The sequence below is a fragment of the Zonotrichia leucophrys genome, chromosome 20, assembly GCF_028769735.1.
Source record: "Zonotrichia leucophrys gambelii isolate GWCS_2022_RI chromosome 20, RI_Zleu_2.0, whole genome shotgun sequence".
NCBI classification, from domain to species: Eukaryota; Metazoa; Chordata; class Aves; order Passeriformes; family Passerellidae; genus Zonotrichia; species Zonotrichia leucophrys.
This window is the reverse complement of record NC_088189.1, coordinates 5,277,065-5,295,191: the sequence shown is the minus strand read 5'-3', so window position 1 is coordinate 5,295,191 and position 18,127 is coordinate 5,277,065. Positions and strand designations below refer to the sequence as shown.

The 18,127-nt window shown below is 45.7% G+C and overlaps 2 protein-coding genes across 2 annotated transcripts; both read right to left on the bottom strand.

Moving 5' to 3' along the window:
- Window positions 1–1,535: 1,535 nt before the first annotated feature.
- On the bottom strand, window positions 1,536–12,082 carry OGFR (opioid growth factor receptor). Its single transcript, XM_064730128.1, has 8 exons — window positions 11,775–12,082; window positions 8,253–8,297; window positions 7,511–7,573; window positions 7,158–7,242; window positions 6,725–6,803; window positions 6,207–6,273; window positions 5,780–5,928; window positions 1,536–4,985 (listed from the first exon to the last, which is right to left on the bottom strand). The coding sequence occupies exons 1-8, from the start codon at window positions 12,000–12,002 to the stop codon at window positions 3,620–3,622; spliced, it is 2,082 nt and encodes a 693-aa protein (XP_064586198.1). The 5' UTR covers window positions 12,003–12,082; the 3' UTR covers window positions 1,536–3,619.
- A 992-nt stretch (window positions 12,083–13,074) lies between these two features.
- Window positions 13,075–17,892, bottom strand: MRGBP (MRG domain binding protein). The gene is made up of 5 exons (XM_064730253.1): window positions 17,670–17,892; window positions 16,624–16,745; window positions 15,996–16,077; window positions 15,425–15,502; window positions 13,075–14,402 (listed from the first exon to the last, which is right to left on the bottom strand). Exons 1-5 carry the CDS (start codon window positions 17,890–17,892, stop codon window positions 14,212–14,214), a joined length of 696 nt encoding a protein of 231 aa, XP_064586323.1. The 3' UTR covers window positions 13,075–14,211.
- Window positions 17,893–18,127: the final 235 nt, after the last annotated feature.

The window sequence follows — 18,127 nt, the reverse complement described above, 5'->3', positions numbered from 1 at the left end:
AGTGAGGTGCTTTGTTAGCTCTGGAGGTTGCTCATATCTGGTTTCAGGGTTTTTTTTTAGGGTGATTTGAAGAGCACTGATTCCTTGAGAAATGATGAATGCTGGTTGGAAAAGACAATCACAGAGAGATACAAGGAGGAAGGGAAAAGGAGGAACATTCTCAAAGGCACAAAGAAATATCTGAAATGCTGTGAGGAAGGAAAGAGGACAGTTCCCTGCCTGGTGACCCTAAATGGCAAGAGATTAATGAAGATCCATCTCCTGCAATGAGCTTCATAATTCCCTTTATTGATTAAAGGCAATTTCATCCAAAGCAGGGATTAGATGTGGGGAGGAATGGTGGCCAGACTCCTCAGGGCTGAAATGACACAGCTCATCTGGTTAGGAACACAAGAGGAGAAGTGGAAAATCAAGCTGAGGAACTGAAATACCTGATTTTAGCCTGGCATCTGTGCAACAGGAGGCTTGTAGGAGCACACAATGTTTGTGTGACCAGCTCCCCAGCAGCCAGGATTCCTAGAGCTTTGGCAGAGGGACAAAGGACTCAGATTTATCAAGTTCCCACAAGATTCTGTGGAATAGTTTGGGACAGAAAGGGAATGTGTGTCTCTGAGCCTTCTTTCTGATGGCTTCAGAGTTACTGGAATCCTTTATTGGACAGCCCAAACCCCAAAGAGGGAGAGCAGCTTTGCACAGCTTGTACCTCCTCCTCCACACTGAGGCCAGCTGGGGCAGGAGGGAAGGCAAAGGAGACCCAAATTCCTCAGCCACACCTTGTCCAGAGCAAGCCAGGGCTGGGGGCTGCAGCAGGTGAGGCCTGCCCAAGACCAGCATGGGAAGGGCCCTGGGGGTGCTCACCTTCAACACCATCCCACATCTCCAGTAACCCTCCATCCCACACCCACAGGCAGCACAGCTGAGGGGACACAATGGCTTAGAGGAACTTTTTAATTAATTACCACAAAGATACCAATGTTCTTGTGTCCTGAAGGGAATAAAAACCCCTGAACTGAAGCTCCCACAGCCAGGCTGGGCAGGAGCCCCAGGGGATGCTCCAAGCAGAGGCCTGGTTTGCTCTGCAGAGCACCACAGCACCTGTGGGAGAAGAGCTGCAGAAGCAACACAAAACATTCTGAAACAAGCAGATAGCCCATGCCTGGAAGTGGGCAAAGCCAGGCTGGATAATAGGGCTTGGAGCAACCTGGTCCAGTGGAAGGTGGAGGTTGGACCAAGATAAACTCTGAGGTCCCTTCCAACCCAAAGCATTGTGCAATTCTATGATTTCCAAGCACATCATTAAACAAGCAGCATGGGGGGGTGTTTTCCTCTGAAACATTCACTGGACACGTTTTAGAGGTGGAGGAAGACTGGGCATGACCTCCACAGGGAAGAAACAGCAGCTGTGTGCCATGCTGAGCCCAGCAGAGCACCCTCTTCTTGGGGGGAGCCAAGCAACAGCTCATGGCTCCAGGGGAGTGGGTAAATACAAGGACATATCCCACCCTCAAAAATGAAAAAATATAAAAGGCAACTGATATGCTTTCAAGTCATGCTTTAATAGGGAATTAACATCACAGACTCCGTGATACAGCTCTGAGTGCTGGCAAACACCTTGTGAACTCACCACACACACCTACAGCCAAAAGTGAACCTGGCACGAGAGGGAAGGGCTTGGTTTGAGCACTCACTCCAGGCTGGGGATCAGAGTGAAATCCCATTAAACACAAAACCATAACAAGATATAGGATCTATGCCCCAACTGAGCACATATTCACAATGAAAATTTCATTAAATAAGAAAATTACTATAAATCTGTACAAAAGCCACAATTAACAATTCTTAGGAATCTGTTAGGAAAGAATTTTCACTCAACATCTTCAAGTATTTCCATCTGTAGTTAAGTGTATTCTTATTGGCTATTTACCTCCATCTGTTCTTAAGAAGAAAGTAGTATTTTAAAAATATTAAAGCCTTTTTTCAGTACATGTGTGACCATGAACATTAGATGTTGGGCTTGCAGACTTTTATTCCCACACACACATGTGGCATGCTGGATCAGAACCTACAGGCTGGGAAGGCAAATCACCCCTCAAATTCCTTGAAAGATAAAGCTTCTTAAGAGCTGTAGCAGAGAGGAAAAACATTGACATTGCACAAGCTGCTGCATCTGCTCCCTTGCCATCTCCTACACAAACCAAACAGCACCAAACCTCAAAACCAACCCAAACAACCTGAGCAAACAGCAAGTCCAGACCTTCAGGCTGTTGGAAACAATTTCCTCTGCTTCATGAAACAGATTCTCTGTTGTAAATTTTTAGGAGTGAAGGTGCTAAACTGTTTTAATGCTCCTTCAGACCTGGTGGAGGATTGTGCAGTGTGGCAGAACAGCTGACAGGGAGGTCAGGAACAGAGGCAGGCAAAGAGCTGGCAAGGTCTGAAAGTAAATTCTTGAGGGCTGAAAATAAATGAACCAGACAAGCATTGCCTCTCCAATTAACGTTTCAATTAACTGCCCCACAAAGCCCAGTGGTTTCCAGACATGCTGCACTGGAACATGCCCTGGCTGTCTGACATTAAAGGCAAAGCAACCCTGCCCTAAGTAGGAAACAGGCTGGATCTGACACACCAAACCTCAGCCATGGGCCTGCAGGAAAGAGCCCCCCCAGGCCACTGCAAATTACCAGCTAAGGCTGAAACAAATGCACTGGGAAATATTTGTGCTGCTTTGGCAACTGAGAAATGAGAGCCTCTGAAACAGTCATGGACAAAAACATCTGTGGAAGACTATAAAGTGGTTGGAACACACGGGGAAGGAAGAGCAGCTCTAAACAGTTTTATGCAAAACCTGGAGCTTTTTCTCTTAGAAAGCAGCAGGCAATTTGTAGTCTTAACTCTAACAAGAACTACAAAGCAACCTCTGTGGGGATAAAGAGAATTACTCAGCACTTTGCAGCTCAAGAGAACAGAATCTCTACACAAAGGTTCATACTGGTCAGAGACACATTTTGGCTACAGATCTATCCCAGTCTAAAGCCAAACCTACTTTCCTTATAGGAAGAGAAGCAACTACATTGACATCATGTGAAATCCATATACCCATCTCTTTTAGAGAAACAGCAATTCTGCCAGGAAAAAACTCCTGGGAAGGTACAGCCTTTCACAGTAACAAACAGAAGTTACACAGCAGTAGAAAGGCCTGGCAAATAAGATCATGCTGTCTTTACACTAAAAATCGTGTCTTTAATAAATACTTAGGTAATTCAAACAAGGAGACAGATCAGTTTTCCTCTTCTCTTTCAGTAGGGACATAACCAGAATCAAAGCAAAGTGCAAAAATCCCCGTTGCTCCAAGATAGCCCTGAACATCAGATAAAACCCAGCAACAGGACACAGCCTGTCCATGAAGATGAGTAAATAAAGTTTTCCTCTTTAGGGTAACCAAGAGCTGGATCTCAGCGAGTTTACTACAGATGATTAAAAAAACATGGAAGAGTGAAAGTGAGACAGGGGCCAGCTGGATCATCCCAAAGAAGTTTATTCAGTTCTCCAAGCCACCAAAGCTGGCTCCCAGTACAGGGCAGTGCCATCTCTGCTGGCTCAGGTGCTCGCTGTGCTGCTCTCACTCTGCTGCTCCCTGCTCTCCACCAGGCTCTGCTCCATTCTCAGAGCCTTCACCTTTTTCTGGTGGGACCTTAGCACTGTTTTCTTCAGGACAAGTGGGTGTTATGCTCTGCTCATGACTCTCTGGAGCTTGCTTCTTGTCTGTGTCTTCTGTTTGCCCTTTTTCACCTGCCTTTTCCTGCTGTCCAACCCCATCTAATTCACTTCTACCCCCCAGGAGTTTGCTGTTGCAGTGGTGCTGATCACCCCCTGCTGAGTTTTGATCTCCACTGGACTTGCAGCCATCCTTGACTGGAGCAGTGCAGCCAGTCCTGGGGGGCCTGGAAGCAGCTGGGGCTCTCACAGCCCCACCATCTGCATCACCACCACCCTCCTTCTCACTCGGCACTTCCACAGCTGCATTTTCCTCACTGACACCTCCTTTTCCAGCCTCACCGTTAGCAGCAGATGGATTTGCCTTGGCAGCAGAGGCTGAGGGCCCCATGCTCAGGTTTATGGCCAAGCTCACTTGTTTGCCTCTGGATGTTTTTTTATCGACCTTCCTGCGTTTCACAGCCGCGTCCGCGGCCTCCGGCGCCGCCGGCTCTTTGGTGCTTGAATCATCTTCCTTCAGAGCCTCCTGATCCTCCTCAGCCTGGGAGCCTGGCTCTGAGCAGGGGATCTCTGCATCAATTGCACACTCTCCCAGATTATGGGAAATGTTTTCAATATCAGCTGAGTTTTTCAATGATCCGTCGCCTTTAGCATCTGCCAAACCTGCATTCAGTTTTCTCTTCTTGCTCTCCTTTGTGCAATCATTCTCTGCAGTACCCTGCCCTTCTTCAGCTTCATTTTTTAAATCCTCTTCCTCCAGCTGGCCAAATGAAGCTTCTTTCTCCTCTTCATCATCTCCTGCCTTCAAAACACATTTGCTTATCTTCTCCTTTACATGTTCATCACTCATTTCAGGCCGCAACTCCGCAGCATCTGCAGCTTTCTGTTCCACCTCTGAGCACTGGTTCTGATCCTTGTCCACAGGATCACATTTCTGACACTGAGTGTCCTGTTTGTCCTCAGGCCTTTGGTGCAGCTGAGCCCTGGCAGAGCGGGGTCTGTACTTTTGGAGTTTGTCACGAGGCCCCCACACGAAGCTGCTCTGAGGTTTGAAGTGTTGCCAAGCGTAGTGGATGAGTTCCCTCCTCTTTTCTTTGCTCCTGACAGTGAACAGGAAGTAATCCAAGGCACTTCTCTTGACATTTGGTAATGTCTCCTCCACAAGAGTTTCTGTGAGGAAAAACTTCACCAAGTGCACTTGATAGTGTTCATATCCCATCTCCCCCAGGCACTTCAGGATGCGAGTAATCCTCAAATTGTTGTGGCTGAACCTGGAGAAAACAGAAAAGCAAAGCTATCAAGGGAAAGCCTTACAAGTCACTGTGAACCTCTGGGACATCTGGAAAATGTTTTATCATTTACTGACTGTGAGCCATTAAAAACTGTTTGACAATGCAAATGGGAGCACAGATGGGCTTACTTTTAAGGCACCCACTGCTGCTGTTTGCCTTCAGCAGCTCCTTCCTAACCCTCCCTGGGCTGACAGGATTCATCACCAGCTGCTTGGAAAGGTTTTCGCTTTCTGAATCAGTCACCAGTAAGAACCACCATGCTGGAGCAGATACACAAGTCCTGCCCCTGACAGAGAGCCTGCAGTGTTGAGAATACAGGCATGAAAGGATGCTGCCAAAACCTCAGGATTTAAGCTAGACACAGCTGGTTTTTCCTTTTTTATTTTAGTACTTGACAGACTTCAAGTTGTTTTTTCTTTTGTGATTATGCTCACTCCTTTCAAGAGGTTAGTATCACCAGGAAGGGTTGTTACTTACTCCACAAAACCTACAATAATACAAAAACCATCCCATTTGCAGAGCACTTTTCACACAAGGACTCACAGCATTTTACACACATTAAGGGTGCTTCATAAACAACCAGGGAACCATATGGAAAGACTTCTATTTTGTAGCTTAAGAGACTACAAGTTAAAAATACTTTCACTAGATAACATTTATCAACAAAAGTCTCCATTCCTCCATGGCTGGGAATTTCCTAGGCTTAGACTTTGTTTTCCCCTTCAAAGAAGTGCCTGGCTGCAGTAAATGCTCAACAGCATCAACACAATCACCTGTTCAAGTTTTCAAATCGTTCACGCCAATTCTCTGCTCTCTCAAGTTCTCCAGTGTCTTCATTGACCAGGTTGATTCCATAAAATCCCAGCATGAGCTTGTAAGCACGTAAAAACCTGTCCATGACTTCCTTGGACTTCCTAAAGGCCTGAAAACAGGACACAGCAATTAGAAAAAAAAAATGCAACTCCTTAATTACCTGCACCAGATTAAGGGCACCTGAATTCTAAACAAGGGTTGATTGTATCACTAGCATTTCACTGCTGACACAAGACAGGCAAATGCCTCACTGTGAGCTCTGTGCACACTAAAAACACAAGGAAACAACAGAAAAAACCACTAGACTTCAAATACAAGGTATTTAGGGGAAATCTTAACACCCTTCAGACCTCAAATTAAAAAGAGACAAAAGCTTAAAATAAATACCTGGATTTCTTGACAGGTGAGTGGCCTGGCACGCCAGTTCATCCCATGCTCACGTAAAGGGAACAGCCTGAAGAGAAAGGAATCTTCAAGTCAGATGAGCAAAGATGACATCTAACCCAGGGTACCCAACTTGTTACAACCAAAACAGATTCCAAAATTTGTGGTATCACAGGCAGCTCTTGGAGAACTCCCATCCTTAGGGACAGAGAAGTCATTTTCTAGTAAACTCCTCCCATAAAAGTATTGTCTACACTAATAACAAAAAACTTTGCCTATGTGGATCTCTCTCCTTGCCTTAACTTTGTGCTACAAGACCACAAAGGACTGAAATCTATTGCCACAGCTGCACTAGAAACCTGTGCTTTCAGGAGTTCTAGTGCTCTCCTTCCTCAGGAGTGCATCTCAATTAACTGAAGTAATTTTGGGCCATGTGTGAAGCTGAAATCAGTAACACAGATCCACCTGACACTTACAAAAGGCACAACTAAAGAGGCACTGTGTTCATGCAAACAATTTACCACTGTATGTAGGAATGGTTTTCTTCCAGTGTTTCATACTTGTCCCCCCAAGATGAGAGCAGAGTTTCAATAGGCACACCTGCAAGGAAAAGGAAAAGGTCAGGCAAGAAGTGACACCAAATTAAAATTAAAGTTAGCCAGTCAGTCACTCTACACAGCTCACTATCCTAACCCAGATATTTATACACAAGCATTAGCTCCTCCAACAAGACAACCAGCCAGAAAAATACCTTTGTTTCCTACCACCAGAATACTAAGGAAAATACAGCAGGAATGTTTAAAAATTGAAGTTTTTGATGGGTTTTTATTGGTTTGGGTGGTGGTTTTGGTTGGTTGCTTGGTTTGGTTTGTTACTGTCTCACATGGATGAAACTACTCTCTCATCACCCAGCTGCAGCAGATGGCACAAGCAGCCACCACACAAAGCACTCACCGTGGGGCACAAAAGCAATCTCATTTTTGTAAAAGCTTAAGTTCCACATCTCTTCATCCTCCTCATTCTCTGGTTCTTTCAAATCCTGGAGATAAGAACAAGAAATGAACAAACAGCAACCCTTTAAAAGGCAATACTTCCCTTTGCTTTCCCTCACATTCCCTACACATTTCAAGCTAAATCCTCCAACTGTGCTTTGGAAAGTAGCAGCTTGTTTCTGATGCACCCACATGCACATCATCCCTTCCCCCTCACAAATGAATCCTTGGAAGGTGCTGAGCCTGTAAAGCAAAGGCCAAAAGGAGCTCCCAGATGCAGGAGGAGAGGGGAGGAGCAGCCCCAGGAGCACGTACTGGGTAATGGTTTCTGTATCTCTGCAGGTCTCGCGCCGCGGTCCAGTTGCGCCTCCCGCTGCACTGCGGAGAAGAGACAGAGCAGAGACTCAGAATAAAATCACAAAATCACCTTCTGCAAAATAAAATAACATTACCTAATGCCCTGACTGAATTCAGCACCTCACACAGGTTCCCCTGCATGTATTCTGCACTCCCAGCACCCCCAAAACCAACCAGACTGGTGCTGTAGCCATGTCTCTGCATTCCTGAAGACAAATTTAAACCAAGTGAAGATAACACCATCTCCTGCCACCAAAATACTTTTTTTTCCTTCTCATCTTATTAATCAAGGTGTATATCTTTCATCCCACTTGGGTTTGCCAATGGAAAAGATCAGAACAAGCTGGAAATCCCAAATATGAAAATGGGATTGTTTTTCCTTAACTCAAAGGTTTCAAAACAAGACATGTCTCTGAGCTGCTATAAACCCTAGTGAAGAGAGGCTAGACCTTAAAATTGTAGAATTTAGGATGCAGAAATATACCTTGAATTCAAGATTCTCATTCCTTGCAGACCTTGCTGAAATAAAAGGTTTCTTCATCTTTGCTTTATGCTCAAGATCAGCCTTGCTGATTTAGACAGTGGATAGCACCAGAGCCACATGGTCACATTAAATATTTATTTTATTGGACTTCTCTTCCAGTCATAACAATCATTATTACCCATCTTTCCATGTAACCAAATTTTATGTCAAGCCTACCTGAAAACTCCTCCAAGACAGCAGTGAGGAATTTGAGCTTTGATCCTGCAAATAGAAAACATTTAGTTGGAACATTCTGAAACCAAACTTCACTAAGAAAATAAAAAAAATAGATACAAAATGAGAATACCCACAGCAGTGACTCACAGGATCCTTATTAGTTGCCAAGTGACAGATTTACCTAGTTACAGCTGAATTCACTGTATTTTATGCATAATTCAAATTGCTACAGAGAAAAACCGGTGGTGCCACATGAATAGGCACCAGGTTCTCATCACAGATGTGCTAGATTCATTCCAAGTGTCACATTTAGACAGAAGTCACAAAGAACAGCTTTATTTTCCCCTCTGAACTACTTCATGGAAATAGAATTTGCAAGTATGCCTTAGTTTAAAGTGCATTTTAACTGAAATACATACATATTTATTTATTTATACATTTGATTACCTCAGTGATAAGGGATTTTGTTACATTTCACAAGCAACACAGACAGGTGCAATCTTGCTGAGTGCTGAACCATCTTATCCCAAACCATGACAGGATTTTATTACAGTGTTCTGTGAATTGAGAAGCACCAAAAGGAACAAGACTGCTCATGAACAGAAGGCACCCAAAGCACAGCACAGCCAGGGGGCTCAAGGCCAGCTCACAGAGAAAACAGGGAAGTTGGGAAATGGGTGTAAGATGTGCAGAACCTTGCAAAACAAGCATTAAATGAAATTTAGAAGAAAGAAGCAGCAAAAACTCCCCTGAGTTACTTCATAACCTCATTTGATATTTCTTAACATCACATGCACAAGAGAAAAATAAAATCACTTTCTAACACTGATCACTAGTTCATTAATTATTAGGGTAGGAATTAACCTACATTTTTAAGACATTGCTGTAAGGAAGTCACCCATTCAGTTATCCTGATGACAGTCATGTGGCATTAATGACAATTTTGTTCCCAATTACCAAATAATCCCAGAAATTCTTTACATTTAAGGTTCTAAAGTAACATCCTTGAACACAGCCAGGTGGGACAGGAGAGCAGCAGACTGCTCCCACTCAGAAAGAGAAGGGGTTTGCTGAGGAGTCATTGAAGGCACAGAGACAGGTGCAATGCCATGGTGGAAGAGGCTGCAGAAGGCTTGTCCAGAAGGAAGCCAGACCCAGGGAAAAGACAACCTGGAGCACAGCAATGCAGAGAACAAGATGGGGAAGCAAAGAGAGCAAAACTCAGCTTTGCTCCTCCAAGCAGGTGCTGTTCCTGGGTCTCTACCAAACTTAAGGCCTTTCTTTCCAGGTAAGAAACACAAAGGCTGAAACCTCTCTGTAGAAATCCAGCACCTTTTTGTCTCACTGCAAAACTGAGTGGGTTTCACACTCCAAACCTGCATCACACCAGGCAGAACGTGCATTGCTGTGGGAAAGGCAAAGGGAAGCAGAGAACATAACCAGGAGAGAGTGACAGAAAGAGGATCTGGCTGAAAAACCAGCTGGAAAGCTGCTGGAACCAAAGGGGGTGTGGACTGTGAACAAGGCACAGGAACATGAAAGATAAGAGTCCAGAAGAGTGATTGGAACCTTTTGTTGATGCAGATTTAGGAGAAGGCAGGCCCATGGGTTTGTTATTAAAACAGCTGATTGTGAACTCCAGGTGTTACAGCAGTCTCACAGGGAACTTCTTAAAATGAACACAACCCCCAAAGTTTTCAAAGCTCACCCACAGAAGCTGAAGGCACTGAAATGCAAAAGAGCTGCAAAGACACACTCCAGAAACTTCAGGCTGTGAACACTCACAGAGACACAAGTGAAATGCAAAGACAGAAGCAGAACTTTGTTTTGAAAGCCCATAGCGAAAATAAAAATAAAAAACTCTAACCTCAACACCAAAGAAAGACTTTATCTGCTTCAGCCATAAAGAAAACCATCCAAGCTGAGGGGAGAAGAATGAGAATTAGTGTAAAATAAGCAGAAGTAAGGAACAAGTTTGGGAAATTGATCCATGCCTTGGACAGGCTGCAAAGGCATAAATGGCTAGCAGAAGATTTACTGCTTCTTTGTGCACTAGTTCTCAGTGCCCTCACAATTTTTTGGACACTGCCAGAGAGAGGTGATTACACATTCATCACTGAAGGAAAAGCTCCTATTTGAAAATGCAGAATTATATTTCAGGGCTGTCTCAGAGACAACATCCTCCTTTCTAAGGCAAAGCTGGAAAAGTCCACTCACTGGAGTGAAAAAATGGTCCTTGCTTTTACAGTTGTCACCATCCAGAGTTGCTCTAAGGAAAACAAGGAACCTGAAGAACAAACACATTCAAACAGAACAATGGGAATGTTCTGAAGTTATTAAAGCTTGTGAAGTCCAGCCACATACAAAAGAAAAGTTGATAGGAGTGCACTCCAACAGTGCAAAAAACTTCAAAGGAAATCTCTGCCTCCTCCCTTCAGAATTACAGCTATTCCACCCAAAATACCTTTGGCCTTTCCCTTTCCCAGATCTATGTGCACAGATGATTTACTGTTCCTTCAAAAGTGATTATTTCTATTTTAATGCTTATCAAGGAAAAAAAAAAAGAAATTTAATTAGAAACTCTTTTAAAAAAGTATATTCATTAGAAAGCTTTATCTGCCTATTTATATTCTAAAGATAAGGACGAGCCGCAGAAATGAAACTCGAAGTGAAGCAGTGGTTTCCCTTTCCCAGAAAGGGGAGGAGTTAAAGGACTGCAGCGTGTTTTTCCTGGGAAGTACTGAAAAGGATAAAGCTCTAATTACCACAGCAATGCTGGAAAAGAAATTACTGACCCCCAATGTCAAACTGAAATCCACTGAAACTAACAGAAACCTCAGATAAGACGAACAAATTCATTTTATTTCAAATAAATATTATTTTAAAGCACCAGACACATGTGCTTGTGTTTTGCAGCTTGCTCAAAACTGCACACGTACCTCGAGTTTTTTGGTTTTCAGAGTTGCTCTACACCCATTCCCTATGAAATACAACACGTCTACGAGAAATAAAGAGTTACAGCTCATTTTTAAAATTGAGCAGATGTTATGTAATGGATTTTTATTGATGGCATGACAGAGCCACCACACAAAGCTGAGGATATCAACCAAAAGCTTAAAAGAACATCAATGCCATAACATCAAACCCAGCAGCCATCAGCAGTGGCCAACAGGCAGGTGCCACACACCACCTGTGCTTATGGGATAAAGCACCCACATCATGGAGAAAACCAAATTAAAATTACATTGCCTAGCTCATGGCAATGTAACCGGTCTTGAGGAGACATGAAGTGACAGCACCCCCGTAAACCCCGCTCCTGCAGGGGGATTTGATTCACCAAGATAAGGACAAATTCCGTGCCGCGGATCCCCCGAGGGCCGCGGAGCCTCGCCTGGCACCGAGCGGGCAGCGAGCAGCGGCTGTGCCCGGGGAAGGGGCAAGGAAAGGCCGGGAAGGGGCTGGCAGGGCTCCCCTCAGGCCGTGCCCCGCAGGCTCCGCTCTGTCCCCTGTCCCCACACGCACCTGGCCGTGCCACCTGCCGCACGCCCGGCCCTGCCCCGCAGGCTCCCCCGCATCCTCCGGCTCCTCCGCCGCCGCTCCCTCCGCCTCGCCTCCGCCGCCATCCTCCTCCTCCTCGCCGTCCTCCTCATCCTCCTCCTCCTCTCCCTCCCAGGTGGAGTCGTACTTCCAGAGGTTCGCCTCGTCCTCCGCCTCGTCCTCCTCCGCCCTGAGCGCGAACCAGGCCGCCATGGGAAGGCGAAGAGAAAGGGAAAGCGAAAGGGACCGGGATGTAGCGGCGGGACCGCCCGCCCGCACAAAGCCCGGGCACGTGTGGGGGGGGGGAACTGGGGGACGGAAGCGCGGGCACGCCCCGCCCCCTTCCTGCGCCGCCGCGCCCCATTGGCCGCCGCCCGCGCGGGCTCTGCGCCCGCCCGCACCGCGCCCGGGGGATCCGGCACCGCCCGCGGGCCCCGGGCGGAGCGGAGGGAGCGGGACTCGGGACGGGGATCAGAGAACGGCATTGCCGGCCTTGTACAGAACAGGGATCAGAGAACGGACAGGAGCAGGGATCAGGGAACGGCATTGCCGGCCCTGTACAGGAACAGGGATCAGAGAACGGCACTGCCGGCCTTGTACGAGGACAGGGATCAAAGAACAGCATGCCCAGCATCGCACAGGAACAGGGATCAGAGAACGGCATTGGCAGCCTTGGACAGGAACAGGGATCAAAGAACAGACAGGAACAGGGAACAGAATGGCATTGCCGGCCTTGTACAGGAACAGGGAACAGAGAACGGACAGGAACAGGGAACAGAGAATGGCATTGCCAGCCTCGGACAGAAACAGGGATCAAAGAACGGCATTGCCGGCCTTGTACAGGAACAGGGATCAAAGAACAGCATTCCCAAAGAGCCAGCACTCTGCAAGCGGAGGGGCCAACAAGCAAAGTGTTCACATTTGCTGATACTCAACTTCACATCCAAAGAATTCCTAAAAAGTCGGCATTGCTGCATTGACTGTAAGACCCCAAGTGGATTTTCCGTGCTACGAGGTTGGTGCTGAGTGGTTGCACCAGTACAAGCCATTGTCCACATATTTCTACTTCAAGCTGTATAAACATTTCATTGGTAGAGCAAAACTTTTTCATTAGAATCCCATGGGTGAGAAGGATTTGCCCACAGGGACATGAGACTCGAGTTCCAAAATCTGCACTTTATGGCCAAAATCTATGTAGATTGTGACACAGTAATCAATGCTTTAATGCTAAATTCTTCTAAAATAAGTTGGGCCAGATTTTAATCAAGTCACACAACAACTGCCATTTAGTAAAATAAAAACAAGTCAAATTTATTCTTTGTATAAAAAAAGAGAAGCAAATTAGGCAGACAAGAACTTGGCTATGTACCTAGAATACAACCAAAAACGAGAAGACTCCTAGTGCCTCACCTTGAAGGCAATACTGAGAGATCAAGAAGTAATTCTTCTTTTTATTAACTGATAGTTAATATAGTGAAACAAATTCAGTACCATTTCAGCCTGCTTCATTCACCATTTAACAGGTGTCTTGACTGCGATCCATCTTTTGACAACACAAAAATAGTAACTTCATCAAATCTCAATGTTCTAGCATATAAAAGATAAGCATTACAATGTCAGCAAGATTCTTCAGTTGTAGAACAAAACAAACATTCTGGAAAACCAATTCCATTCACATCTACTAAAACTGCTTTAAAAAAATAAATAATTAAGTACAAACCCCACTGTCATACACTACTGTATTACAAATGGATGAAGCAACACCTCCACATTCAGGCACAGCTCAGCTGATCCCTTATAAAACCATGTGTCATCACCAGATATCTTATTTAGGACACTTATTAAGTATTTGGGCTAGAGGCATTATAATTTTCACTTTACTTATGGTTGAAAAATTTTACATCAAAAAGGGTGAAATGAGGTTCCTCCAGCAATGAGAGCAACAGAATGCTTCAAATGCAGTGGTCATCTGCATTTAAAATAATTTTAGTTTTACTGAACCAACAAATTGAGGCATTTGATACAAATGGAAGGGAAATGGCCAAACATTACCCACAGATGGTCTGTAAAGTCACAGACAGCAATGGCAGAAAAAGCTATCCCACATTTACAGAAATCACCTCTGCTTTTGATGGCCCATGTGCCCCATGGGGCACTCTTCCCACGAGCTGTGCTGACACAGAGTGTGTTGCTGGTTTGAAATGCAGCCCTGGCACTGTCACCCACCCTCCCCTCTGGCAGCTTTGTCCCCACACCCCGGGGTGGCAGCTCCTCGCTGCTGCCCAGAACCCCCAGGAGAGACAGAGCCAACGCGCAGATTCCTCAAATACTGGCTCAGGTATCTTCTACTTCCTCCCAAAGTTTGTGTGCTGCTCCTTGTTTTTCCTGCTCCCATGCCAGAGTTTGTCACTGCTCCTCAGCTCTACGTCCTGCGTCGTTTGGCGGCGCTGGGACTCGAGGGGTTGCTGTTGGCATTCAGAACTTTCTCGGTGACTCTGTTGCGCTTCCTCTTATCAGACCCTTCTTTGGAGCCAGGATCTGATGAAGTTTTCTCTTTCTCTTTGCTGCTTGGCTTTTCTGTTGTTTTTCCTAAACTTCCAGAGGGTGCAAAAACTGAAACAGGACCAAAGTAATGATTCCAGATCAGAGTCATACACAAAGGCAAACAAGAGTGATATCAAACTTCTTTATATTCCATAAAACTTCTCAAAACAATCGACTCTCAGCATACTTGTCCATCATTTAAATCTTAAGGAAAAATCTCTGAGAAAGGCACATCTTGCTTTTATTATTTGCTTTAAAGACAGGCATATATTTTGACAGGCTAAAAATCAAACTCATTAAGTGGAATTAAACAGCACTTAATATTAAAATAATTAAAGGAACACTTACAGAAACAGAGGACCAATCTATGGAATTTATAATCAACAGGAGTCATTACATTTGGTACCATAGATAATTTTGAAACTGAACACCCAAAATTTTAATATATTTTAAAATACATTTTAGATCTTTTATTACAGTCTTTAAACACCACTTATTCAGTGATATAAATATGATGAAATTATATAGATAGCAGTTGGCTTGGTCTGTTAAGATAAATAGCAGGATCTCTATTGTTCACATTTGACTTGTTCTACAGCAAAGTGTTAGGAAAACAAGCCTTTTATTTAAAAGCAGCAAGATAATGAGAATAAAATAAAATAAGCACTCTGCCCACCTTCCCATTTCAGCACGCAATTTTACAATCTCTTTCGATTTATAGGTCCTATTTCCCCCATGACTACAAAGTTCCCAACACAGAGCATTCAAGTTCAAAAAATCACTCAGCTTTCTTCCAGAGATCCTCAGATTCCTTCAGACTCCCAGGGGTTTGTCAAGTACATATTAAAGCCAAAAATCTCCAAAGCTATACAACTTTGTACAGATGCATTAGGAGCAAAGAAGAAATCTTTTCAATAAGCAGCTGCTTACTCTGTGCACTCTTAAATTAGTCAAGTTCTTAGCATGAGCACAGGCTAAGTCTGAGTACAAATCACAAAGTACACTGCATTTGGATTTACATTTTAACATTAATGTCTCAATTACAGTTGGGTTTTAATCTCGTATTACACAGTAGAGAGTTACAAAATTACCTTCTTCAGGACCTGCATGCGTTTCCATCTCTTCTTTTAAAACTTCCTCTTTCACTTCTTCTTCCATCATTACTTTTCCTACAGAAAGCATTGTTGCAATGGTTAGATGGTTTTAGACCACATAGACTTTTTCTGGATTAGTAGCCTCTGCATAGTTGCATGTTTGCAAATATTCCATGCAACGTTCAGCATTAATTCAGTGCCAAGAAATTATTATTAATTGAGAAACTGAAATGCTAAACAAGCAAAACATATTGCAATGTCTTACTTGCGCTAAGATTTTACACTGAATTTTTAGTGTACCTAGTAATTCAGAAACATTCCACTGAAGTTTAAAATATCCCAAGAAGTCCTTGGCAGGTGCTTAAATTTTCTAGTTCCTTCTTTGGATAGCACACATCAGCTAAATTTCAAAATCCAGCTCTCAAGAGCTGCTCAATCTGAGATTTGTGTCAAACGCCTGCACATTTCTATTAGATTTGACAATACATGTTTTTTGGGGGGAATTTTGGTAAAGATTCTGAGATAAGATTAAAGCAACCAAGAACAAGAGACTGCAATCACAGCTCACCTTCTCTCACTTCTTGAATCATTTCGTCAGGAAGAGCAAAATTCTTCTCTATATTAGGGAATGGAAGAATCTCAGATTCATGCTTAAAAGAAAAGAAGGATCTCTGTGAGTGACTGGTAAAGACTTTAATTTGAATCTTGACATGCAATCTCAAGTTGTATTTTACATGCAATTAGGAGCTAAATAATTTTTAACAAGACATTTTAGATGTTAAAGAATCAGGAGGCTTCTGATACCAAACTGATTGCTGAGGTCAGGATACCTGAGAGCTCAACTCAGGATCATTTGATATCATTTTTAGAACCCAAACATAGCAAATTCTTATGTAAACAATGGTAACATTCTCATTTGACACTTATATATGTATATAAACATGTCCTGGATCAGCATTTAGGCAACTTTAATAAACAAAGTCAGAACACGGTATCTAAAACACCCAAAAACCCTCACAAGCCACTGCAGGTTTTATTGTCTCCTACTTAATCTACTTTTTTATTCAGGGAAAACCCCATCAACTCACTGGAATGACACCTAATTCTAAGTACCATGAAAGGCACGACAGGCCCAGTGATTTTGGCCTGGCAAAACTTCTGAACTCCATGAAACAGCACCAACCCTTTATACTCACAAGAGCCTGCATATCATACATCGTGCTGAGATGGTCCCAGATCACTTTGGATGAGATCTGCCGTCCGATATTCTGGCTGAATTTATCCCGGATACAAATCATGTGGAAATGGCGATTCACACCTGGGGGAAGAACCCAGAGCAATTAACACTGCTAACAGCTTTATTTATGACACTTAGAGATATAAAGAAATTTATTACTTATGAATTTAAAAAGCCATGTTGTTACAAGGAATCCATACAGTGCAGGAGAGAGAGCTGGCAGCTGGGCAGGCTGATCTTTCACCCTACACTGCAGGTGCTGTTCTCTGGGGAGCTGAGGGTGCCCCTGTGGGTAATTCTAACACACAGCCAGAGCTTTTAGAGGGGCTGTGTGAGAAACATCCCAAGGGATGTACAGGGAGTGCTGTGTCCAGTTCTGGGCTCCTGAGTACAAGAGAGACAAAGAGCTCCAGGTGTGGGTGCACTGAGGGCAACAGAGGAGCAACTGGAGCATCCCTCTGACAATGGCAAGTAGAGGGAGCTGGGCCTGTTCAGTCTCCAGATGAGATATCTAAGAGGGGACATCAACAATGCTTACGAATATCTAAAGGGGGATGTCAAGAGCAATAGTACATAAAGCAATGGGCAGAAACTGATGCACAGGAAGCTCCACCTGAATACGAGGAAGAACTTCTTTACTGCGAGCATTGAAACACACTGCCCAGAGAGGCTGTGGAGCTTCCCCCACTGGAAATATTCCAGAACGGTCTGGACATACTCCTGTGCCATGTGCTCTGCAATGCCCCTGCCTAAGCCGGGTCCCTGCAGCGTGACCCGCCCTGTGCTGCAGTGGAAGCGCAGGGCAGCCGCTCACCCGTCGGCTCGGGGGCCTGGCCGGGCCCGGCGCTCCCTCCCCAGGCCCCGCCGCGCTCCGCGGGCCCGGCCCGGCTGCAGGGGCCGCTGGTGCCATCCGGGAGCCCCCGCCCGGCCCCGCTCCGCTCCCCGGCCCCGCTCCGCTCCCAGCCCCGGCTCCCGCCGCTCCCGGAGGCCGCGGCCCGCACTCACCTACGGGCTTGTGGCCCAGCATGGCGTGGAACAGGCACACCTCCACCTCCGGGCTCCACACCACCGCCGCCTCCTCCGCCGGCGCGCCGGGCTCCGGCCCGGCCGCCGCCGCCGCCGCAGCGGCCGCAACTGCGGCAGCGACCGCCGCGGCCGCCCCGGGCCCGGTAGCGGGCAGCGGCGGCTTCTCCACGGCGGCGGCCGAGCCGCCCTCCGCCTCGCTCATCCCCGCCGCGCCGCGCCCGCAGCGGCTCCTGCCGGCCGGGAGCCGGGCACGGCCGCGCCGGGGCCGGGCCTGGGGCGGGGGAGCCTCGGCGGGGCCGCGCAGGGTCGGGGGGGCTCCGCCGGACGGGGCCGCCCCGCGCTCGCAGCGCCGGAGGCGGGAGCTGAGCACCGGCAGCGGCCCTGAGGGACGGGCGAGGCCGCGGCTCGGCCCCGGAGGAGGCTCGGGGACTGCTGGG